This window comes from Balaenoptera physalus, assembly GCF_965194825.1.
Source record: "Balaenoptera physalus genome assembly, chromosome: 6".
NCBI classification, from domain to species: domain Eukaryota; kingdom Metazoa; phylum Chordata; class Mammalia; order Artiodactyla; family Balaenopteridae; genus Balaenoptera; species Balaenoptera physalus.
In genome coordinates, this window is record NC_138885.1 from 78278211 (window position 1) to 78304789 (window position 26579).

The 26579-nt window shown below is 35.1% G+C and overlaps 1 protein-coding gene across 1 annotated transcript in view; it reads left to right on the forward strand.

Moving 5' to 3' along the window:
* The window catches only part of FSIP2 (fibrous sheath interacting protein 2), a gene marked incomplete at its 5' end in the record, with an annotated part of 130013 nt that extends 108985 nt beyond the window's left edge, over window positions 1-21028 (forward strand). Inside the window, 6 exons of the mRNA XM_082466842.1 lie at window positions 734-1234; window positions 2776-2876; window positions 11891-11937; window positions 15046-15089; window positions 18304-18373; window positions 20856-21028. Of these exons, the coding sequence (XP_082322968.1) occupies window positions 734-1234; window positions 2776-2876; window positions 11891-11937; window positions 15046-15089; window positions 18304-18373; window positions 20856-20992 (900 nt within the window). The 3' untranslated portion in view covers window positions 20993-21028. The remainder of the gene's footprint in view (window positions 1-733; window positions 1235-2775; window positions 2877-11890; window positions 11938-15045; window positions 15090-18303; window positions 18374-20855) is intronic.
* Window positions 21029-26579: the final 5551 nt, after the last annotated feature.

Sequence of the window (26579 nt, forward strand, 5' to 3'; positions counted from 1 at the left end):
TTAACTCAAAACAATTTGGAGGTTCTGTGGCATCATCAAAGGCTACTGAAATGTGGAAGTTCTGTTATTTAATTGTAACTGTCTTTTATCTGTCTTAAGACATTGAAAATGGAAAGTGAGATTTGACTAGGGAGGTGAGAAAAAAATGAAGATTTATGTTTTCAAGATTCTTTTGGAAAATATATCCAAAGGATCAGGGGTGGAATGATAGGGATTAAAGAGTCAAAGACCTTCACATTCTTGGTTATTCATCATTTTTAAAAGTCAGGATCAGATAATACCTTGCTTTCTTGTTGAAAATATGTACATTTCAGTTTCTCTATGATAACTCATCTACAATTTTAGAAAAATATATTATCATGTCTACTTCTGTCACAAACTTTCAAAGTAACCGAAAAACAAAAAAGTAAATATGATGCAACAAAATATGAAGTTTAACCAAAAAAAGAAGAAAAAGAGCCTATTTTAGTCCTTCCTTTAAACTCTGGAGTAAATTATGGTAGATTAATAAAATAACCTCTGAAGGTAAAAGAAATGATAGATACCAACAAATATTTCTTACAAATTTCATGTTTATTTTTTAAAATATTGCTAATGTAAGCATGGCATCTGAAGATAATACTACTTTAACACTGAAACTAGAAACCATACTAAAATAGCTGTATTATAATAGAATCACAGGAAAAGTGATTGAGGCATTTGTTTTTGATATTCATTATACCTTCAATTCCAGGCTGTTTGCAGAAATTCATTTCAGAATATAAGAAAGCCGGATATCACCAAGGTGGAGCTTTTAAAAGATGTTCAGAACAAAAAAGAACTTATCCTTCGGTTAGTAGCTCATGATATTGATCAAGAAGTTTCAGAAAGTACCATAGAAGAGGAACTAATGTCTGATGAAGATGAAGTTGTTTTAAGAGAGATTGTACAAGAAGAACACTTAAGAGAAAAAGTTGAAGATCAAGTGAAAGAAGCCACAAAGCCAGTAGAAACCAAAGTTGTTTCTCCCAAGCCAACACGAAGCACAAGTAGCCTGAAAAAGAATTTTTCACTAAGCAAATGTTGTCAGCCCACATCCAATGCAAATGTTGAAAATACTGAAGCAACCTCAAATCATGTAATAGAACCGAAGGAGGGACAAGTTAAAAGAACTGTTGCTAAACTTGACATGGCCACCTGCTCAAGAACCTTGACTGAAACAGATTCTATTTGGGAGGAAAAGCCACAGAGGAAGGTGAGTGAGAAATATGACTGTCAATAACCAGATATCTATGGAAAGAGTAGAGATCTTCAGAAATTCTGTCCAAGAATGTACCTTAATTGGGCAGAAAAATATACTAAAATGGTTCCAGATAGTCTCTTCCTTAGTCTGGCAACATTTACAGTATGAGAGAAATAACTAACAGATGAAGCCATAAAACACAATTGAGGGAAAGCAGGTAATGCAAAGAGACATATATTAGTTAGAAGTCCAGGGATAACAGAAAATGGAAGCTATTTAAGAGAAATGCAAGCTAATTATTTACATCTATCTTTTAATAGATTCCGGCCCTTTTGTATTTTGGCTGATAAATACCTTTTGAGCAGGTAGGGCGGGACCAGAAAATAGGCCAAGGTAGGAAGAGGTAAAAAAGAATCCACACGAATTCAGATTGTCTGAGTTTGAATCTTGACTCTCACTTTAATAGATATATATATCTTTTGGGCAGTTACATAGCCAACTTTTTTGTTACAAGTTACTTAGCCAACTTGCCCAGAGTTAACAAGTTAATCAAAATATTTTAAATATCACCCTTGCAATCAGCCCATAAACTCCACTCTCGTCATGGGGAACAGCTCTTGTCCCTAATACCGTACCCCTCACATAACATAATGGTCTAGACTTCAGTGACCCTTTGGGTGGTTCCTGTCTAAAAAATCCACACCAAAACATGTCTTGGAAAAGTGTATATGATACAGGATTTCCTGATGAGACAATTCTATTGATTATCCATTTGACATTATTCCTAGGTTAACACAAAAGCTGAGATGAACCAGAGAAAAAGAACAGAGATACAGCTCTTCAATTCAGAAGTTTCCCAGGTAAATCATCTTAACACATACTCTGACCTATTTGTTGGGAATCTATGTGTGATTACATGACCAAATGCAGTCTGCAGAATAGCTTTCTTGAGCCTCATACTCAGAAATGCTGGCTTCATAGATAACTAAAGAATTGTTATAACAATACCAAAAGTCAAAATGGATTTCATATAATGGATTATTGTTCATATACAATAATCCCAATAATAGTAGTCTGTTTTTTCAAGATTCTAATAGACATAACAGTTAAGGTATTCTTACAAAAGTTATAGCCATAAAATCACACATGACTTCCCAACAAACAGATCAGAGTACGGTTAAGATAACTGACTTGACAAACTTCTGAATTGACCAGAATTATATCTGTTCTTTTTCTTTTTGAACTAAGTTTTCATTAAAATATTTGTTAAGTACAGAAATGGAAAACTATATTCTTCAAAGTTTGTGCTAGGTTAATCTTTAATGTTTATTCAGACTTCAATATTATAATATAGATCATCTTTACTAGCCATTTCCAAAGAATTATATTAGAAAGAGACATTTTAATTAGAATTACAGTGTTCATCCATTTTTAATGTAATCTCTGAAACTTCTTCTAATAATAGTGTAGATTAGAGGGCAGAATATGCCAAGTATATGAGAAAGTGCATATCAAACGCTACTTTATGTAACATATGGTTTGCACTTTTCCAGAAAGAAGAAAGAAACCTTATTACTGAGCCGACACATTACTTCATACACAGAATTATGAGTTCATCTTCATACAACCAAGAAGATCTGATTTCATCTGCTGGGTACATGAGATTAAAGCAATATAAAAATAGAAATATGAGATGAAAGTAATGCTTATGGGAAGAATGAGGTCTCTGGTAAAACTACGATTGGGCAAGTATTCAGCCCTAGACCTTCCCTCACTCCTTATCCTTTTCTCCCTTGGCTCCCTACTGTGGACATTCCCTAAACCCTCTCCTTTCTATCTGATTCCGCATTTCTACTTACCTGGCCTCTATGTTCTTCCTAGTATAGCAGTGTCTTGGATGAAGAATTTGCTAGTGTGTTTTGTTTTTGTTTTTTGTTTTTCTTACCTGGAAGATAGTGCAGATTCTATTGTGACCCAGTGCCTTTCAGCCCAAAGGGTTCCTGCTCAACTCTAAGTAACTAAATGTTCCAGTGTGTATAACTGCCTCTAAGAAGAATCCAAATAAGAGAGGGAGCAGTGTAAGCTGAAGCATTCAGGGATGAATTCTAGAAAGCAATGGAGTTTGATGTGGGCCTGTAAAGATGGACAGCATTTACATGAGGAGAAGGCAACCCAAGTTCGGATGACTATAGGAGCAAAGTCTGAACTATATGGCATTTATAGAGGACAGAGAGAAAAAGTACACTGTAGACTTGAAATCTAATTAATAACTATATCTAAAACAATAACTATCTAAAACAGAACTTGTCTAAAATTATTCTTAAGTTTATAAGAATATTCATAACCTAGAAGAGGTAGCATTTCTATTGTGGGAGAAACAATAGGTATAAATAGGAGAAAAATCTACCTGGTTATAATTGTTTCCCACTCAGCATGATGGAATTGTTTCTTTTTGACACTGACACTATTTTGGGACATATTTTCCTGGCCAATCATTGCCTCTTTTTTCCTGCGTAATGATTATATTAACATACAAAATTAGTAATGCAGGTACCTCTCTATTGTTTATATTAGTGAAGACAGAGGGCACAGATAATACCAAATAAAAGACAATTTAGAGCAAGATAGCAGACCAAGAAACTGCACACCCTTATTTTCTTGTAGGAACAAAAAATAAACAACTACAGACTGCTAAAACAACTTAATAGGAGCTCTGGAAACCAGTCAGATAACTGCAGCAACCAAGGGAATGCCCAATCAAAGAAAAGCCACATTCAAAGTGGCAGGAAATTCCACACACTTTTACTTGTTTTTGCCCAACCCCCTTCTGCAACATGATGTGGCACAGTTGGGAAGAAATGGGCCAATTCTCAGTTTTCTCTCTTGAGGTGGAAAGAGCAGATTGGAACTTGTTTGTAATGTTTGGGCCTATCTGTGGGCTGCCTGAGGGAATGTTTTCTGTCTCACCTGAATAGGAGCTCAAATTGGGAATGCTGGCATTGTTTGGGTCTAAGCCTAGAAGCCACAGAAGTCAGTAGATGGATGCCATGGTGCATGAAAATCACAAGGGACTGCAGATGCACAAACACCTGAGGGAAAGAGATTACAGGCAGGGGAAAACAATAAGATAGCTAAGGCCCTGAGAAGAAACATGATGAGACTCTTAGCAAATAAAACATTTAAAAGCAGGTCAGGAAAATGGAAGAAGGAAAAAAAAAAAGTACATACGTAGGCCCAGAAGGACATATACCCAGAACAAAAGTAAGATCTGAAGGCTTTACCTCAGACTGTTCCCAAGGCTCAGAGTCCTACTAATTAGTGAAGGGCTTCTACAACAATCTCCAAAAACTGGAAGAGGTAGCTATTTCTTTAAATGCTCAAATTTCGACATAAGATCACAATGCATATTAATGAAATTAGGGCACATTTTAAGAAACCAAATAAATTCCCAGAAAATGTCCATGGAGAAGCACACAAATTAGACATACATGACAAAGATTTTAAAATAACTGTCTTAAATATGTTCAAAAGCTACAGAAAAACACAAAGAACTAAAGGAAATCAGGGGAAAAGTATATGAATAAAATACATATAAATAAAAACAAAGAGACAGAAACTAAAAAGGAACCAGACAGAAATAACAGAAATTCTGGAGCTCAGAAATTCACTAGATGGGTTCAAGAGCAGACTCAATCAAGTGGAAGAAAGAATCAGTGAACTTGAACACAAGTCATTTGAAATTATTGAGTCTGAGCAGCAAAAAGAAAAGACTGAAAAAAGAGTGAACTGATTCTGTGGCACTTAATGGACACCATCAAGCAGTGATATATACATATATAAGTATATATACATATATATATATATATATATATACACACACACACACACACACACATATATATATATACATATATATATACACACCATGGTGAGTTCCAGAGAAGAGAGAGAGAAAGGGGCAGGGAGATTATTTGAGGAAATAATGGCTAAAACCTCCTCAAATTTGAAAAAGCATGAATATACAAATACAATAAGGTCAATGAATTCTAAGTAGCATAAGCACACAGAGACTACCTAAGACATCTTATAATCACAGTCATCAAAAGCCAAAGACAAAAAGAGAATCTTGAAAGTGACAAGACAGAAATGACTTGTACAAGAGATCTCCATAAAATTATCAGTAAAATTTTCAGAAGAAATCTTGCAGGATGGAAGGCAGTAGATTATATACTTAAAGGGCTAAAATAAAGAAAACTATCAAGTGAGAACTCTATAACCAGCAAAAATACCCTTCAAAAATGAGAAAGAAATCAGAACATTCTAAGACAAAAAATAAAACAAAAAGCGGGGAAAGTTCATTACCATTAGACATTACTGCAAGAAATGCTAAAAGAAGTTCTTCAAATTGAAAGTAAAAGATGCTAGACAGTAACTCAAAACCATATGAAAATATAAAACTCTCTAGTAAAGGTAAACACAGGGACAAATATAAAAAACAGTATTATAATAATTTTAGTTCATAATTCCACTTTCATTTTTGACAGGATTTAAAAAATAAATGCATAAAAAATAATTATAAATTTATGCTGATGGGCATGGAATATATAAAGCCATAATTTGGGACAGTAATAACAAAGGGATGGGGGTTGATCTATAAAGGAGTAGAGTCTTTGTATGATGTTGAGGTTAAACTGGTATCAATTTAAGATAGACTGTCATAACTTTAGGACATTATATGGAATCTGTGTGGTAACAAAGAAAATATCTATAGAATATAAATGAAAGGAAATAAAAAGGTAATCAAAATGCATCTCTGCAAAACCTCAAGTGACACAAAGGAAGGCAGTAGTGGAGGAAATGAGGGATTACATACCTCAATATACTAAAGGCCATATACGAGAAACCTAACATTATACTCAGTGGTGAAAAGCTGAAAACATTTCCTCTAAGATCAGGAGCAAGACAAGGATGTCCAGTTTTGCACTTTTATTCAACATAGTTTTGGAAGTCCTAGCTATGACAATCAGAGAAGAAAAAGAAATAAAAGGAATTCAAATTGGAAAAGAAGAAGTTAAACTGTCACTGTTTGCAGATGACATGATATTATACATAGAAAATCCTAAAGACACTACCAGAAAACTACTAGAGCTCGTCAATGAATTTGCTAAAGTTGCAGGTTACAAAATTAATACACAAAATTATCTTGCATTTCTATACACTAACAACAAAAGATCAGAATAAGAAATTAAAGAAACAATTCCATTTACCATTGCAGCAAAAAGAATAAAATACCGAGGAATAAACCTACCTAAGAAGACAAAAGACCTGTACTCCAAAAACTATACAACACTGATGAAAGAAATCAAAGATGATGGAAACAGAAGATATACCAGGTTCTTGGATTGGAAGAATCAATATTCTCAAAATGACTATGCTACCTAAGGCAATCTACAGATTCAATGCAATCCCTATCAAATTACCAATGGCATTATTCACAGAAGTAGAACAAAAAAATCTGTATGGAGACACAAAAGACCCTGGATAAACAAAGCAACTTGAGAGAGTAAAAGGGAGCTGGAGGAATCAGGCTCCCTCACTTCAGACTATACTACAAAGCTACAGTAATCAAGACAGTATGATACTGGCACAAAAACAGAAATATAGATGACTGGAACAGGATAGAAAGCCCAGAGATAAACCCACACACCTGTGGTCACCTAATCTATGACAAAGGAAACAAGAATATACAATGGCGAAAAGACAGCCTCTTCAATAAGTGGTGCTGGGTAAACAGGACAGCTACATGTAAAAAAAAAAAAAAAAAAAATGAAATTAGAACACTCTTTTACACCATACACAAAAATAAACTGAAATGGATTAAAGACCTAAATGTGAGACTGGGCACTATAAAACTCTTAGAGGAAAACATAGGCAGAACACTCTCTGACATAAATTGCAGCAATATCTTTTTTGATCCATCTCCCAGGGTAATGGAAATAAAAACAAAAGTAAACAAATGGGACCTAATTAAACTCAAAAGCTTTTGCACAGCAAAGGAAATCATAAACAAAATGAAAAGGAAATGCACAGAATGGGAGAAAATATTTCCAAACGATGTGACAGACAAGTGATTAGTCTCCAAAATTTACAAACAGCTCATGTGGCTTACTATTATAAAAATAAACAACCCAATCAAAAAATGGGCAGACGACCTAAATAGACATTTCTCCAAAGAAGACATACAGATGACCAAGAAGCACATGAAAAGATATTCAACATTGCTAATTAGAGATGTGCAAATCAAAACTACAAGGAGATATCACCTCACACCAGTCGAAATAGCTATCATCAAAAAAATCCACAAACAATAAATGCTGGAGGGAGTGTGAAGAGAAGGGAACCCTCCTGCACTGTTGGTGGGACTGTAAATTGGTATAGCCACTGTGGAGAACAGTATGGAGGATCCTTAAGAAACTAAAACTAAAGCTACCATATGATCCTGCAGTCTCACTCCTGGGCATATATCTGGAGAAAAACATGGTCCGAAAGGATACATGCACCCTAATGTTCACTGCATCACTGTTTACAATAGCCAAGACATGGAAGCAACCTAAAAGTCCATCGACAGAGGAATGGATAAAGAAGTTGTGGTACATATATACAATGGAATATTACTCAGCCATAAAAAGGAACAAAATAGTGCCATTTGCAGAGACATGGAAGGACCTAGAGATGGTCATACAGAGTGAAGTAAGTCAGAAAGAGAAAAACAAATATCATATAATATCACTTATATGTGGAATCTATAAAAATGTACAGATGAACTTACTGGCAAAGCAGAAATAGAGTCACATAAGTAGAGAACAAATTTATGGTTACCAAGGGGAGAAGGGTGGGGTGGGATGAATTGGGAGATTGGGATTGACATATATACACTACTATGTATAAAATAGATAACTATTGAGAACGTACTGTTTAGCACAGGGAACTCTACTCAATGATCTGTGGTGACCTAAATGGGAAGGAAATCTAAAAAGAGTGGATATATGTATACGTATAACTGACTCACTTTGCTGTACAGCAGAAGCTAACACAACATTGTAAAGCAACTATACTCCAATAAAAAAGAAAAAAGATCTTATAATAACAACCTAACATTACATCTTAAATACCTACCTAGAAAAAGAAAAATAAGCTAAACTCAAAACTATTAGATGGGAGGAAATAATAAAGATTAAAGTAGAGATAAACAAAATAAGAGAATAGAAAAATAAAATCAGTGAAACCAAGAGTTGGTTCTTCAAAACGTTGATAAAATTGACAAATTTTAGCTACATTGCCTAAGGAAAAAAAAGAGAAGACTCAAATAGCTAAAATCATAAGTGAAAGAAGAGACATTATAACTGATTTTACAGAAATAAAAAGAATTATAAGAGTACTATGATTTTACAGAAATAAAAAGAATTATAAGAGTACTATTAACAATTGTATGCCAACAAATTGGATAATCTAAATGAAATAGACAAATTCCTAAAAACATGACCTACCAAGATTGATTCATGAAAAAATGAAAAAATCTGAAGAAACCTATAACTAGTAAAGAAATTGAATCAGTAATTAAGAAGCTCCTAACAAAGAAAAACTCAGGACCAGATGATTTCATTGGTGAATTGTAGCAAACATTTAAAGGAGAATTAAAACCAATCCTCCTCAAACTATTGATGTAAAGTAAACTTCCTCCAAACAAAACAAGAACAAACCTCTTCAAACTATTGATACAAAAATCTTCAACAAAATACTAGTAAACAGAATTCAATAGCAGATTAAAATGATTATACACTGGGCTGCCCTGGTGGCGCAGTGGTTGAGAATCTGCCTGCCAATGCAGGGGACACGGGTTCGAGCCCTGGTCTGGGAAGATCCCACATGCCACAGAGCAACTAGGCCCGTGAGCCACAGCTACTGAGCCTGAGTGTCTGGAGCCTGTGCTCCACAACAAGAGAGGCCGCGACAGTGAGAGGCCTGCGCATCGCGATGAGGAGTGGCCCCCACTTGCCACAACTAGAGAAAGCCCTCGCACAGAAATGAAGACCCAACACAGCCATAAATAAATAAATAAATAAACAAATACTTTAAAAAAAAATGATTATACACTATGACTAAGGTTGATTTATCCCAGGAATACAAGGGAAGTTCAACATATGAGAATCAGTCAGTGTAACACAAGACATTAACAGGATGAAGGAAAAAGAAACACATTCTTATCTAAACTAATGGAGGAAAAACCATTTAACAAAATTCAACACCTTTTCATGGTAATGACACTTAACAAACTAGAAATAAGAGGAAATTACCTTGAAATAATAAAAGCCATATATGGAAAAACTACAACTAACATTATTATACTCAGGGTGAAATCCTGAAGGATTTTCCTCTAAGCTCAGGAAAAAGACAAGGGTGCCCACTCTTATCACTTCTGTTGAGTATATTACCAGAAGTCCTAGCCAGAGCAATTAGGCAAGAAATAAAAGGCATCTAAATTGGATGAGAAGTAAAGTGAGCTCTGTTCAAAGATGGCATTATCTTATATGTAGAAAACCCTAAAGACTCCATACAAAAAAGAAAGAAAACTTTTAGAACAAATAAATGAATTCATCAAAGTTGCTGGATATAGAATCAACACAGAAGAAGACAATTGCATTTCTATACACTAACAATGAACAATCCAAAAACGAAGTTAAGAAAAATTCAATCCGCACTAGTATCAAACAGAATAAAATATTTAGGAATAGACTTACCAAGCGGCAAAAGATTTGTACACCGAAAACTACAAAACATGCCTAAAGGAAATTAAAGGAGACACAGATTAATGGAAATAGTCCGTTAAGATTTCAATATTATCCAAAGGATTCTACAGATTAAATGAATCCTTATAAAAATACTTAATGACCTTTTTCTGCAGGAAAAGAAAAAATTTATTCTAGAATTATATAGTATCTCAAAGGACTCCTAACAGCCAAAACAATCTTGAAAAGGAAGAACATACTTGGACTTCCTAATTTCAAAACTTACTACAGAGCTATGGTAATCAAAACAGTGTGGTGTTGACATGAAGACAGATATGTAGACCAATGGAATAGAATAAAGAGCCCAGAAACAAATCCTTAATATATGGTCAAATAATTTTTGATAAGCATGCCAATACCATCCAATGGAGAAAAAACAGTCTTTTCAACAAATAGTGTTGGGAAAACTAGATAACCACACACAAACAAAAATGAAGTTAGACCCTTACCTTATACTGTATATAAAAACTAATTCAAAATGGATGAAAGACCTACATAAAACTATAGAACTCTTATAAAAAAACATAGGGGGAAAGCCCCATGACACTGGATTTGACAATAGTTTCTTGGATATGATACTAAAAGCACAAGCAGTAAAAGAAAAATTAGATAAGTTTGACTTTACCAAAATTAAAAACCTTTGTGCTTCAAAGGACAGAGTGAAAAGTCAGCACATAGAATGGGAGAAAATATTTGCAAGTCATATGTCTGATAAGGGATTACTATCCAGAATATATAAAGAACTCCTATAACTCAACAGCAGCAAAAAACCAAACAACCTGATTAAAAATTGGGTAAGGGACTTGAATAGATACTTCTACAAAGAGGATGTACAAATGGGCAATAAGCACGTGAAAAGATCCTCAACATCACTAATCATTAGGGAAATGCAAGTCAAAACCATAATGAGATGCCATTGCACACCCATCAGGATAGCTATTATCAAAAAAATTTTCAGAAAATAACACATTGGCAAGAATGTGAAGAAACTGGAACCCTTGTACAATGCTGCTGGGAATTTAAAATGGTGCAGTCACTATGGAAAACAGTGTGAGAGTTTCTCTAAAAAGTTAAATATATAGAGTAACCATATGATCCAGCAATTCTACTTCTGGGTATATACCCCAAAGAATTGAAAACGGGGACCTAAGCAGATATTTTTACACTCATATTCATAGCATCATTATTCACAATAGCCAAATCATGGAAGCAGCACAAGAGTCCATTGATGAATGAATGGAAAAACAAAATATGGTACATACATTCAGTAGAATATTATTCAGTTTTAGAAAGGAAGGACATCCTGACACATGCTATATGTCACCTTGAAGACATTATGCTAAGTGAGTAAGTCAGTCTCAAAATGACAAATATTACATGATTCCACTTATATGAGATACCTAAGTAGTCAAATCACAGAGGCAGAAGGTAGAAGATTGGTTCCAGAGGATGGAGAGAGAGGAATATGTGGTGTTAGTATTTAGGAGTACAGAGTTTCAATTGGGGAAAATGAAAAAGTTCTATAGATGAATGGTGGTGATGGTTGCACAATAATGTGAATGTACTCAAGCATAGAACTGTACACTTAAAAATGGTTAAGATGGTAAATTTTATGTTATGTGTATTTAACCAAAATTTTAAAAGTTGGGAAAAAAGAGTGAATTTAGAAATAATTTGCATTCAATTTGGAAACTCAGTGATACACTCTTCCAGGTTTACTTCCATATGAAGAATGACTGACAGATTGTTCTTCTACTTAACCAGTAATTTCTTGATTCATTAAATACACAAAAAAATTAAATTTTTTTTTCTTTTGTTTTAGTGAGACTGAAGACTGTATGGCAGATAAAAGTCCTAAAATTATGGAAGGTTGGATTTTTGTATTTCTTGAATTTAAAGTAGAAAGTATTCAAAAGGACACTCTACTGCTTTGATCAGTTTTTTTAGTTATCAAACCTGAAGTTGATACATTTTTTTTTCCTATGAGCTTATCTACTTTTAGAAATGATCCAATACTACATCATGCAGGTGTTAAAATAAGTCAGCTAGTTTGTCTTATTAATGATTTTGGTCAAGAATATGGTATGATAATATGAATTTATATTTACCATGCTCCTGTGAGAAATATTCACAAAATCAGGGTATATCATATGATAGTTTCTAGCTGAACCAGAACCCATGATACTAGGATTTAACAATTTCTTTGAGAAGTTATCCTTCATTTGTGCTTAACCCTATCAAAATGTACCCCAAAAAAGGCTTTTAAAGCAAAATTTATTTGCTTACATTTAAATATGGCTAGTATGGACCTCACTTTGTTGTTGTTTTCTTAATCTATAATTGTACTGACTGCTTAGAACATTTGTGTGAGGACTGTTTGGCACTCTGTTGAAACCTCAGATGATTAACATGGTTCTAACAATGGTAGCATGTCCAAGAGGTTAAGTGTCATGTTTACTATAAAGTGGCCTTGAAATTTGAACCACAGGTTTACCCTGGCTATTTCAAACATACAACTCACTCAGGCTGTTACTTAAGAAACATATTCTCTCAACGTGGAAGTGGAAATCATTTTTATCAAGATGGGATTCATAGAGTAACAGTAAGCATGCCAAAATTCTATAAATGTACCATAACCAGGGGTCAAAATAATCACTGTATGATTCCTGTATTATGGAATCCTAGGCTGCTAGAGTTGGACAGAAATACTTACTATAACGCCCCTCATTGTTTACATGAGGAAACTCAAGCTCAAGGTGAGAAAATGTCCAAGATTACTTTGAGTCAGAAGCAGAACAGTCTAGATCCCAATGCTCCTGACCCTAAATTCAGTGTTTTGTTTTTTCCAACCTTGTTGCAATGATCCAGCTTAATTCTTATATCCTTCAGTAATATTGCAGCTGTCCAATTCAATCGTTTATTCATTCATTCATTCAAAGATTTTACTGAGCACCTCCTTTGTGTTCTAAAATCCCATGTGTGAACAAAACTGACAAAGTCCTTGATCTCAAAGAATTTACATTGTAACTTGAGGCAGGGCATCAAAGATAATTCCAGGTATAAATATTTCCCATCTCATCTGGGACAAAAGCCAAGGAACTTACAATGGCTTGCAAAACCTTACATTATCTGGACATCACTCCAAACCCCTATTACCTCTCTAACCTCCTCCTCTGTTTCTCTTTCTGGCTCACCCTGCTCAGGCCTCACTGACCTTCTTGCTGTTCCTCAAATATTCCAGGAATTCAGGGTCTTTGCACTTGCTGATCCTCATGTAGTGCTCTTCCCTCTGTATCTACATTGCTCACTCCTCACCTTCAGAACTTTGCTCCAATGTCACCTTCTCAGTGACATCTTCTTTGACCACACTCTTTGAAATTGTAACCTCATTCTCAAGATGGCACTACATATTCCACTTCTTTGCTATTTTTCTCCCTAGCATTTATTACTATATGCCAGACTGTATGTTTTAATTAATTGTTTTTTCACTACCTCCCTCTAGAATGTAAGCTCCATGAAGATCACAGCTATATTTCCAAGAGCCTAAAACAGACATACAGCAGGAGGAGGCAGTTAGTAAAATAGGAGAGACTATGGGAATCGAAGGAGGGTGCACAAGAATTCTGTTTTGGTTATGTTAAGGTATTAGATATTAGATATTTAAGTTGAGGTGTCACATAAGCAATAGGATATTTCAGTCTGGAGTTCAGTGACAAGCTTAGGGTTGAACACATACATTCCTAATTTTAGTTTATAGTTTTATATAGAATATGGGAGAAAATCTCAAATAAATCTGAGTATGTTAGATCCTGAATTAGCAGGAATTTTTCTGTGACTCTTCATCAAAACCAATTCCTAGTATATCCTGGAAAGTTGATAGCCATCTAACCTGGAAACATAAAAACTGGTGTTTGGAATAATAGTCCTGGTAGTAAACCCAAATGTCCTCAGTCACTTAAAAGCAAAAGTCAGTTCAGCTATATGCGATATAGAGTCAGATACTTTAGAAATATTATCAACCAACAATGAAATTTTACCAATTTTCTCAGATAAGTCAGATAATCAGCTCTTATCATATTTGAGTTAATTGAGGTTTTACTATTTTTTTCCAGAACCTACATTGACCCAAAGGGTAATTCAGAGAGTAATCACATGTGTTGACTCTTGATGATCACATGTCTATAAAATGCATACTTTTTACGTATGAGATATCTCGAGTCCTCTTTAGAGACAGGCAGGAAGATAGTCTTATTCACATTCTACATAGGAGGAAACTGGGAGAGAAGTTAGATTAAATTTGCCAATATTCACACAGCTCTAAGTACTGAAGCCAAGACTCAAACTCGGGTTTTCTGACTCCCTAACACGTTAGCTGGGGTCTTTATGAAACTTATCTCACAGTACCATTTCTACCTCCTTGGGTTGAATTCTTCTACTGGTGTCTTGACCTCCCCTGAAATTTAGGTAACTTTTAGCTCTGTGCAACTCCACAAGGTTTCTTCTTGGTATTGCCTCAAAATTCTCCTGATTTTCACTCAGAGTATTTCATAAGACTAGCACCTTCCTCTTTGTTCCAATTATCTGCTTTTAATTAGCTATGTAGAATCAAAGAGTGTTAAAGCTAGAAAGGCCCTTAGGAATCACCTACAGGGTAACTTCTCATTTTACATGTAAAATAAATAGGCCTGTAGGGATTGAGTGGCCATGCATAGATGTATACCTACTAAGTTTACAGAATCTGCCTTTCCTACTACATCACACTTCATCTTTCATAATTTCTAAAAGAAGGGCTAAGATATGCCACAGAATTCTAGAGATCTCACCTATTTCAGTTTTGTTCACATTGTCTGTACACTAAAAATAATAATAATTTCTTCTATCAGCCTAAATTCTATGACTTTTTGGTGAAAAACAATAAGATCAGATTTGTGTCAACACTATGCCTCAGAAAAAATACTATTTTTCCCCCCTCTACAGCAAGTTCTCAGGAACGAAGGCCAGAAAATTCAAACAATGTTAAGGTAAATATTTTTCAATATCCTCTAATTAGAATACATGGAGTCCAGGTGAACACAGCCCAATTTTCAAGGTCAAACCAGGGACTATGTGGTGCTATTTGAGAGGCATCAGGAAGCATTCCCCTATTTGCAATTTCTTCATGCTCAGATCTCTCCTCCTGGCTGAGACTTGTCGGTGGTACCCAAGAAATCCATTAATTGTCACCTTAGGGTTAAGTTATCATTCCTTGCTTAAGTGCACGGGATAAGCCACTGTTCCTCCCTAGCACCTAACTGCAATTCCATTCCTTAACTCTGTTACTGCAGTCTCTAGAGGAAATCCTAGAGGGAGTGAGTCACTTGGCCCTGCCTAGGGCAGGTAGACCCAAGTGAGGGACTTGGTGGAGGCAGGGAGGAAATAAAAGCAAAAATGGAAGAGAGCAGTTTATAAGAAATAATTGCTGATTCCATCTATTTCTCTGTATTCCGAAGGACTGACTGTCTAAAGGCAGTTTTCCAAAAAGCCCCAGCTGTTCTCCAGTGTAAACTCAGAAAGTGTCCTCTTTGCTAAATCTTTTTAGAAAGCTTCCAATGAGTGCTCAAGCTACAAATCCTCTTCTGTTTTGTTTTGTTTCTTGGCTCAACTTAATCCCATTTTTAAGCAAATCTCCCCAACCCCATGATATTACAGTCCATCGATTATCCAATCACTTCTCATTATCAGAGTAATTTTCAGAGCCATATCTTACAACCCATACTTAAGATAACTTTTGCCACATATCTAAAGATGCTGGGTTAGTTCCTCACTCAACCTAATCTTCATTTTTGAACATAAACATCTATTTGACAACCTCAGGCTGCACTTAGGCCATATTTTCCAAGTAAAATCATATGGCACTAAAGGGGAGACAATGAATCTCTAGTCTGATGACAGGCCATTCCTTGTGCCAAAGTGAATTGCAGGCTAATCTGGACCCTTTTGGTTCTTGCCCTTTTCCTTGCTTACTGCTTTTTCCATGGTAAAACTATAACTAAAGTTGTTATTCAGTCCAGTTCTGAGTAAGGTGGAGTAAGCACATTCCACCTGTATCTCTCACTGATTAAAACTAAAAACTTTGGACAACTACTGAGGGTTCTGAAAAGTAAATAATATCAGGAGTTTGAGGAGGGAAATCAAAACTCAAAAAATAATACCATTATGAGTTTCCTGGGTTTTTTCCTCTCACATCTCCTAGCATAGACACAGGGCAGTTCAAATCCTGTAATTATATAGAGGAAATGGATAAAATAAGAAAGCTCCAAGAGAATCCACTGCTCTCTTACCAGAATTAGGAAGAAGTTCCTATGAAATGGAAAATAGGGAAGCCCACTTTTTCCCCCTCTTCTGCCCCTGCCACAAGGTAAGTTTCAGCCATGAAGCTACATAACAATGGCAGCAAAGGCTGTGAGGCACTTAAGACTGAAAGAAAATCCTTCTGACCAGAGGAATTAGGAAAAAGGCTCCAGTAACCTGAAGAACATTAGGGGGAAACGCGCTACTTTTTTCTCTGCTTTCTCTTGTTAATTTACCCCAGACATGGATACAGTCATTGGATGTGTGAGACAGCACACAGGAAGGCTAGAAGCACACAGCATTCTAAGCATAGAACCAGAAATGGGGACTGCTGAGAGTCAGAGACACTAAAAGGAATCAAAGAGAGGAGGGATATCAAAAAAGGAATCCCTCCAAATCTGTTTATAAATTGTCTCCTGAGATGTGCTTGCCAGGAACTGACCTGAAGTTCTATAGACAAAAGGCTATGAGAACTTGAACTACAGTCTTAATAGTGGTATGCACTAAAAATTACCACCGAGACTTTGAAAACTGAACTTACACTGGAACCACAGCCATAGAAGGCAGAGTAGGATGTGTGGTCTGAAACTTAATGGGTTAATTACATACTTTAAAAAAATCAACCTTCTACAAAGGATTTTAACAGTTCTTAGAATCACATAAATAGTTTAAAATGCTCAGGATACAATCCAATATTACTTAACATACAAAGAACTAAGACAATGTCTACCACTTTCAAGGGAAAGGACAAGAGATGCCAACTCCAACATAGCCAAGATTTTGAAATTTTCAGACAAAAACCTTAAGTAATTTTACCAATGTTCCACGAAGTAATAGCAAATACTTCTGAATCTAATGCAACGCTAGAAGTTCTTAGCAGAACTTAAACATATTACTCATCTCATAAGTAGGGAGCATCTGCTCCCTACTTATAGATTAGGGATTATCAACTCTAATTCTCACAAATTAGAGCCATGATTTTTTTTTTAATATCAATATCTGCCCCACCCTCAAGGATTTCAATTCCAGTGGTGGTATGGGACCCAGGTATTCATATTTTTAAAAAATTTTCCACAGATAACTCTACTGTGAAGCCAATGCTGAGAATAAATTCTTTAGGTAGTCTCTGCTCCATTTTATTCTTTAGGCATCCTGTTCAAAATATTTCAATACATAAACTACCTCAAGTACTTTTGGAGGAATTGTGGTAAATCTCATTAATATCTGGTAGTCTTTACATAATCTATATACAGTACATTTTATGTTACATGTATTTAGCCTTACTTCATTGACTTTTTTACTTTTTAAATTGCTAGCATTATAGAATAGTTACAGTGAAGCCCAGGTACCTGTCCCAGGCTATTTTATGCCTTTCTGGGAAAACTGCTCCCTTTGCATTCAAATATATAATAAAAACCTACAGAGTAAAACCAGTACCTGAGCCATGTTCCCTGCCCTAGCTCCACACACCCACTTTACTTCTCTAGATTCCAAAATCGCTAAAATTTCCATAAAAGGAAATTGGGCTTATATAGTAAACATCCATTTTCCTTCTCTTATCTCTATTATCAGAAAAGAATTTATAACTTACTTCTCACTCCAATTCATCCAAAAGGGGAGGGGGGAGAGACAGAGCTGACATTTTTTGTCACTTTTAACATGCCTGAACCTTTAATCATCATTTGGTAGCCAAGGCCCATATCTATGATAAGGGTCAATCCTAGCCATCATAATTGGCAAAAAGTAGGAGTCTAAGTCTCAGAGAATAATTATTTGTGACTGCAGAACACAGAAATTATATAAAATGCTGTAATGATTATGCTACATCTCTTGAGGATTTCTAGGTATCTCTAGTGTGTAGTATCCAACAAAAGATCCAGTTAATACTTTGTTTTGTCTTGGCAGTTTATCACCATAGTTGAAGGAAACAAGAATATTCCTGGTAGTGTGAATTCCTCAAAAGAAGTCATTTCAGGTACAAAATATACTATCCTTTTAACATTACTCCTAGAATAGGTAGTTTCTTCCTTGCAGTATTGACATGTATTATCAATATGAGATTGCTATATATAAAAATATAAATAGTAAGATATTATTTCCATTTGCAGTTTACTATGCAATTCTTAAACCAAAGGAGTAATAGATAACGGAACTAACGTTGAATAGGTATCAGCTATCTTCATTTTACTAAAGAGAAAGTGAGAGTAGGTTACTCAAGGTCACCCCAAGCTAGTAAGCTGCAGAGCTGGGATTCAAATACAGATCTGCCTGACTTCAAAGCCTAAGCTCATTCAACATGACCACAGTTCACAGGAGCTAGATAGGTAACAAACAAGAGCAGTATGTTGAGCAGGGGTCCATGGTCCACTGGAGATGGCATGCCCCATTTAAAGAAGGGAGCTGTTACTCAGGTCCAGTCATTGGCATGCTGGATTGTTGCCAGGCCTTCTAATTCAGGTCCTAGCATTTTCCAAAAGAAACTGGAAATGGAAGTTCTATGTGAAAATTCCTGACTTTCAGGTTTTATCAAGTAATGCAAAACACTTTATGGACCAAACCAAACTTGTTCATATCTCCTACACCGTATTATATTCCCTCTGCAAGTCTTACAGCCCTAATTTACAAATGAGAAAATGGAGGTAAATAACTGTCTGAGGTTATACAGCCAACAAATGGAGACCTTTTAGGGCTCAAAAACATATCTTCTGACTCTGACCCAACATTCTTTCTTCCCTCTACATTGTGGTTCCATATAGTTGCCATTACATCCCAGAATTATATCCTCAATGACAAAGATAGCTTAAAGTTTTACTGTGAAAAGAGCTATTAACTGATAAACACAAGGGTTCACTATTCTCTCTGGGGATGATGCTATTAACCTAGGACACCAGCGACCCACCAGTCATCTAATAGTGAATGTGGATTTGGGCAGTGTCTTCATTGTGTTTCTAGGAACTGCTTTATACTGGAACCACCCAGAATACTTTTTTTTTTGTCTTTTTTTTTTTAATTGCAGTATAGTTGCTTTACAATGTTGTGTGAGTTTCTGCTGCACAGCAAAGCGAATCAGTTATACATATACATATATCCCCTCCTTTTTTGGATTTCCTTCCCCTTTAGGTCACAACAGAGCCTTGAGTAGAGGGTGTCTTTGATCAGCATCAGGCAGTGCTCACTGCTGAGAGAGAGCACCCATTGTAGCAACAAGCCTGGTCCCTCAGGGCAGTCTGTGTGTGCCTCAGGGGCACAGGGGTTGGGGGGAACTGCATGTGAGTACAATGGACCCTCTCTAGCTGGCTAAGTTAGCATCCTGGAGTAATGATGCCCAGGAATATGCATTTTTAACAAGGCCACCAAGTTTTCAGAACATTAACTCTTACCTCTCCAATGAGAATTTCAGAAGCCTTGTATCAATGCCTCAGTTGTGTTAGTAAAATTTTTATCTTGCCTTTTCAGAATATACATCTTTCTCTTTCATTCATGCTTTTGTCTTGTCTGCTGCAGATTTTGGCTTTTTCCTTTTTATAGCACAGTAAAAACCTAAACATACATTTTTATTCTTTATTCTGTTGGCTTTCTTAGTTTTAAATCTGCTGTTGGCTATCTTAGCTTTAACAATAGAAGATTACCTTGCTAGAAAAGACAAATCTAGGTAACTGCAAGAGGTATAGTCATGAACTTTGGCATGTACTGGAATTAAGAAAAGATGGGCTTTTACTATCATGTGTGTTTTCATGTCCTATCACATCCTATCATAAAGTTTCAGAAAAGTACATATTTACTTGTCTTTACATGTAAAATATTCATTTTGTTAAATTATAATATGATATTCTGAGAGTCCATGCCCTGAAGAAGTGGTATAGAAAAATGAATCCAAATGGAAATTTTTATTATCTATACAGCCTTCTGTCACATGACAAAAAAAAAAAACACTTGAAGTTAGTCAACTAAAAATTTACCCAAAGTGGTGAGAAATTATAGCAGTTTTAATGCACTTCTGTTTTCAAGTGAGCACTCTGAAATAGACACCCTCACTGTATAGCGTTGAAAGTTACTTTCCCATGTGAGTTTAGCTCATCAGACTTTTTCAGAGGTGTTTCTGCTAGAAAAAGAAAGGTATTCTTTGTACACCTGATTAACGAAGTATCAGAGTGCAGCATATAATAATGCCATGAGAGTCAGAACGCTGTTCCCTGTCCAAGCTTGGCCACTCTTCATGTGACCTTAGGCAAGGTTTCTGACCTCGCCAAGATTCATATACAAAAATGGAGATATTTTTCCTGTTTCCTTCACAGGAGTGTTGGAAGAATCAAATCAAAAGAATCTTTCTTTTTTAATCCCATAAATTATTCTATAAATGTCAGTTTTTGAATTCTAAATCATCAATTGTATAGTATGGCTGCCTCAACTAGAATGTCTAATAAATATCTATACTACTTTTTTTGCTTTGTCCACAGAAACTCCCAAGCCTAGTATTCCTAAACAAGGATCTAAAATGCTGGCAAAGGTATCTTCAGCTCTGTCAAAGGTGTTTTCTCGAACTAACACCAATATTTCCAAATCTTCCTCACCACCTCACCAGGACAAGCACTGAAGTTTCTATACCTGATGTAACTATGCTTACTTCCCTTAGAAAATAAAATGTTTTTTAAAACATAACATAGTGTCCTGTAAGATGATTCTTGTAATGCTGAGCAAAATATTAAAAGCAAGAGAAGTATATTAGAGACCTGGGTGAGAGAAAGTTTTGATAATGCGTTTGATAAGCATTTTGGTATAAGAAGATGCTGAGTGCTAGTATTATTCAATACATACATGCCATGAAGATAAAGCCACAAAAAGTGTACCTAGTAAACCAGTTAGCCCTCATTACCCATCAGAAAATGAACTTCAATTTTTCCTGTTAAATTTTTAGAGGGTATGTTCACCAGAATAGTTAGCAAACTGAGATGAAACTCAAGCTTAATTCTATGACACAGCTATGAAACTGATTGGTTCACTATAAAAGATGTATTTGAATGTTCAAATAAAAGTATCTATACCACCTGCAGATAAAATTTCATCAGTTTATAAAACACCTCCCAAAAAGATCCAACTATGGATAAAGCACCATCAAGAAGTAAAGAATTATTGTGCATAAAATATTATATATACATAAAATGACCCCATGACTAAAAAACCCTTTTCTGACAAGGTACCTTCTGTGGATAAAATACCATCAATACACAAATTGTTGGTCAATAAAGTTATTAAATCCTTTATATAGATACCTTATATGAATATAGATACAAAGATTCTATTTGTAAGAACATAAAAAGCACTGAGGAAAACTTAACAAGATGGATAGCTAGTGCTATCTATTTTTTCAAAATCAGTTAACTTGCTACTTTGTGACATGGATCCAACTTCGTTCAGCATGTTTGCCTCTGGATTCTAAAAGTCTTGTTTAAAAGATAAAAAAGGTGGACCAAACTGTAAAGAATTTCAGTCATCATCACTATCTACCCTAATGCTGAGTCATACATTTTTAGAGAACGTGGTACCTTTTATCTATAATCTTCTTGACAGTAGCCAGTGCTAAAGCAGAAATATCTGAGAAAATTTTGTTTTACCAAATTGAATTTCCTTTAATAAAGTTAGTCAGTGAGGTTATGACAGATAGCTCCAGAGGGAAAAAATGTAATTATAAAGAATTTTTACATTCCAGTGATGATGAAGCTACTCAGTTAGTAATGTAGTCTATTTATAATAATCTTATAAATTATTTGATCTCAAAGATCATACAAAATGATGTACCCTATAGATGTAGACCTTTTCAAAAGTGATAGTTGATGAGAAACGACTGGCGGTCCAGATCAAAATTTTCAGGAGAACTAATTCTTCCAGTGTGCATAAATTGACAGTGGTATTGAAAGTATCCTTACAGATGTCGTCCAAACCACTGATGCTCCCCAGCTTCAGAAATCACATACTTTTAGGTTGCCTTTTAACATAACAGAAGATTTTAGTGTAAAATTTTTTATCAAAGTTCTCATCCATGTTTTCAAAAGTTGATAAGGAAATAAGCAAATCTTTAGCAGCTGAAATGCATTCTGATTTTAAGGCATGCTGGTTCACATATGTCTCTAATTAAAGATTTAACATATAAGAGTTAATGTACTCTCTGATAGAAGGTTTTTAATGATAAAGGAGATTTCCAATTTTCTCCAACTCGAGAAAGAAGCATAAAGTTCAGAATTCTTGAAGCTGTCAAAATTATGGCAAAAGTGGTTTAAATTATTGATAAATTTAAGTTCTAGGAAAAACCTTAATCCCGAAAAGCTTCTGTTATATGTCATGTGTTAAATGAAACTTTGTGACTGTTTAGATAACTTAGTGGGAAAAAATGCATATTACCTGATAAAATCTGTAGTAGCTTAAATTTCTATAAGTAACGAGCTTTTGATTCTGAAGAATACCTCTTAATCCATAAGGCATGGGAATGAGTTCTCAGGTTGTTGACTCTGTTTCTGTTGTACAGAGGCTGGCAAACCTTTTATGTGAAGGGCTAGATAGTAAACATCATACTTTTGCAGGGCATAATGGTCTCTGTCAAAACTATTTCATTATGCCTTGCTAGCACAAAAGCAACCATAGACAATATATGAACAAGTGAATGTGGCTGGAATTCAATGAATATTTATGAAAAGTAAAATTTGAGGGTTTTTTACATTTTTATACCCCAAAACATCATTTTTTTCCAGTGATTAAAAACTTATAAAACCATTCTTACTTTGCAGGCTTGTCAAAAATAGATGGCAGGCCAGGTTTACCCCATGGGTGGTAGTTTCCTGACTCATGTACTATGAAAATTTGGGACCCATAAACTAACTGAGTTTGATATTAAAGGCACATATATTTCTAAAAACAATGAACTTTGGGAGTTCCCTTGCAGTCCAGTGGTTAGGACTTGGAGCTTTCATTGCTGAGGGCCTGGGTTCAATCCCTGGTCAGGGAACTAAAATCCCACAATCCGTGCAGTGAGGCCAAACAAACAAAAGCAATGAATTTTACTAGGGAAGTTTCAAATTTTATTACAAAAAATTAATACATAAGGTTCAAATGTTCGTCTTTTTAGTAATTTGGTTATTGAATACATTGCTGAGAAGGCACATGAGCATTCTGCTAAAATATACCTTGAGTTAGAAAAAGAAAGTTGGAAAAAGAAAGTTAGATCAAGACTTAATGTGAGGTTGAATTTCCAGTAAAAATTGTTTATTACCTTAGAAATAGCCAATCAAAATGGATCCAGACATATTTTCAGAACACGTGGTAGTCACATTTGTGAAAACCTCACCATTAGTCTAGATTGCAGCAAAATGGAGTATACACCTCGAAGTTCCCATCCCCCCACAGAAACACTGACAAGCAAAAACTGTCAAACCCACCTTTTCAGAACTCTGGAAAACAGTTAAAGGTTTATAGTAACTAATCAAACATTGAATCAAGAAAAAGGTAACTTTCAAATGGTAGCAAAGATTTATGATGTTTTTACTTGCCCTTGCCCCACCCCCTCCCCAGCACAGTAGCAGTCTTAAAGAAAGAAACTTGCATTCCTTGTGTAAGTCCTTGGTCCCTGCTTTTGAGGAAGCAGAGCAGACTTCATTGGAAAATTATTGTGTTTGTCTGTTACAAACTGGGAGCTGCCTGAAATGTAGAAAAGCACTTGTCCCTGTTCAGCTTAACTGGGAACTCAGACCAGAAAAGCAGTAGGCATAGCTCAAAAAAACTGCAAGCCAAATTAACAACCCACAGATGCTTAGGGGAAAAAAAATGTGATGGAAACATAAAACAGATGCCAAAAGCCCTGGAACAAAAGTTAGGGAGTTTCATTAAGAAATTAAGGCATTCAAAAGCACCCACGAGAGGAATTTAGAAAGCCATGGACATGCCCAGAACAAAACTCATGCTCAGAAAAGATATAAAACACCCTAAATTTTCACCTCAAACCAATCCTTAGGCTCAGTGTAAGCCTACCTAAGTATTCGAAGCAGTTCCCTTCATAGATCCAATCTTCACAGACGAGGGTGTGTATGTTTTTTAGCTCCTGGTGTTCAAGGGAATCTCTATGAAACCTCTAGCTTAACACAAGGAACAGAGACTTAAGTGACCACAGAAGATGAGGAACACATCCTCTGAAAATGTAGTTTGGGGAAGTCACTAAACAAATGGGCTACTATAGCCTTCAAAAATCAAAAACATAAAAAAAACAAAAAAGATGGAAAAGAGGGAGATCTGATTTCCAAGTTACCACATTATAATATGCAAATGTGCAGTTTTCAACAACAAAAACAACCCAAAAAACCCCACAAGGAATACAAAGAAACAGGAAAAATATAGCCCCTTTAGAGGAACAAAATAAACATTAAGAAACCCTCCCTGAGGGAGTCCAGACTTTGGAGTAATTATACAAAGACCATAGAACAATTATATTAAATATCCTCAAAAAGCCAAAGGAAAACATAGACATAGATTGAAGGAAATCAGGAAAAAAATATGTGAACTAAATGAGAATATCAATAAAGAAGTAGAAATTATAAAAGGGAACCAAACAGCCACCATGGAAAATTTTGACAGTCCCTCAAGAAGTTAAGCATAGAATTGCTACATATTTCATTAATTCCACTTCTAGGTATATACCCAAAAGAACTGAAAGCAGGGATTCAGATACTTGTACACCAATATTCATAACAGCACTATTCACAATAGCCAAAGGTGGAAACAACCCAAATGTTCATCAATAGGTGAATGGATAAACAAGATATAGTATAAATGTACAATAAAATATTATTCAGCCTTAAAAAGGAATAAAATTCTGATATACACTACAACATGGATGAACCTTGAAAACATTACGCTAAGTGAAATAAACCAGACACAAAAAAGGTTAATATATGATTTCACTTATCTGAGCTACACAGAACCGGAAAATTCAGAGAAAAGTCAAATAGATGTTAACAGGAACTGGAGAGAGTGTGGATTGGGAAGTTATTGATTAATGGGTACAGAGTTTCTTTGGGGGATGATGAAAAAGTTCTGGAAATGGATAGAGGTAATGTTTGCAGAACATTGTAAATGTACTTAATGGTACTGAATTACACACTTAAAAATGGTTAAAAGGGTAAATTTTGTTATGCATTCTTATCATAATAATAATAAATAACTTGTAAAAAATGGAACCACACAGATTCTGGAGATGAAAAGTATAATAACTGAAATAGAAAATTCACTAGAGGGATTCAACAGAAGATTTAAACACACAGAAGAAATAATAAGTGAACTTGAAGATAGAAAAATTGAAATTATTTAGTCTGAGAAGCAGGAAAAAAAATGAAAAAAAATAAACAGAGCCTAAAGAACATATATGAGATAAGGACCTATGTGAGACTGTCCAGCAGACCAAAATATGCATTATGTGAATCCCAGAAGGAAAAGAGAAAAAGGACAGAAAGAATATGTGAAGAAATAATGGCCAAAACATCCCAAATTTATCGAAACTCATGAATCTACAAACCTAAGTTTCAAAATTGGATAGACTCACACCAAGAAACATTATAATCAACCTGTCAAAAGACAAGCTATCATGAAAACAGTGAGAGAAGTGACACCTCACATTCATTTACAAGGAACCTCAATAAGATTACCAGGTAATTTCTCATCAAACTATGTGTGGCAGAAGACAGTAGGATGACCTGAAAGAAAAAAACTATCAACTAAGAATTCTGTGTCAAACAAAACCGTCCTTAAAATAGGGAGAAATTAAGACATTCCCAGGTAAAAGCTGAGGGAAATGTGTTATCACTAGACCTGCCCTACAAGGATTTATAAAAAGAATCCTCCAGATTGAAATGAAAAGATGCTAGACAGTAACTCAAAGCTTTGTGAAAAAGTAAAGTTCTCTGGTAAAGGTAAATACATAGGCAAATATAAAAGACAATGTTATTAATTTTTGGTTTGTAACTCCATATTTTCCTATAGGATTTAAAAGACAAATACATTAAAATTATAATTCAATGGTATTGGCCACATCATGTATATATTTTTTACAATACTTATTGTATTCTACATACAATAAGTACAGGGGAGAAGAGGAGATAAAGCTGTATAAGAAAAGCGATTTTCCATGCCATTAAAGTTATGTT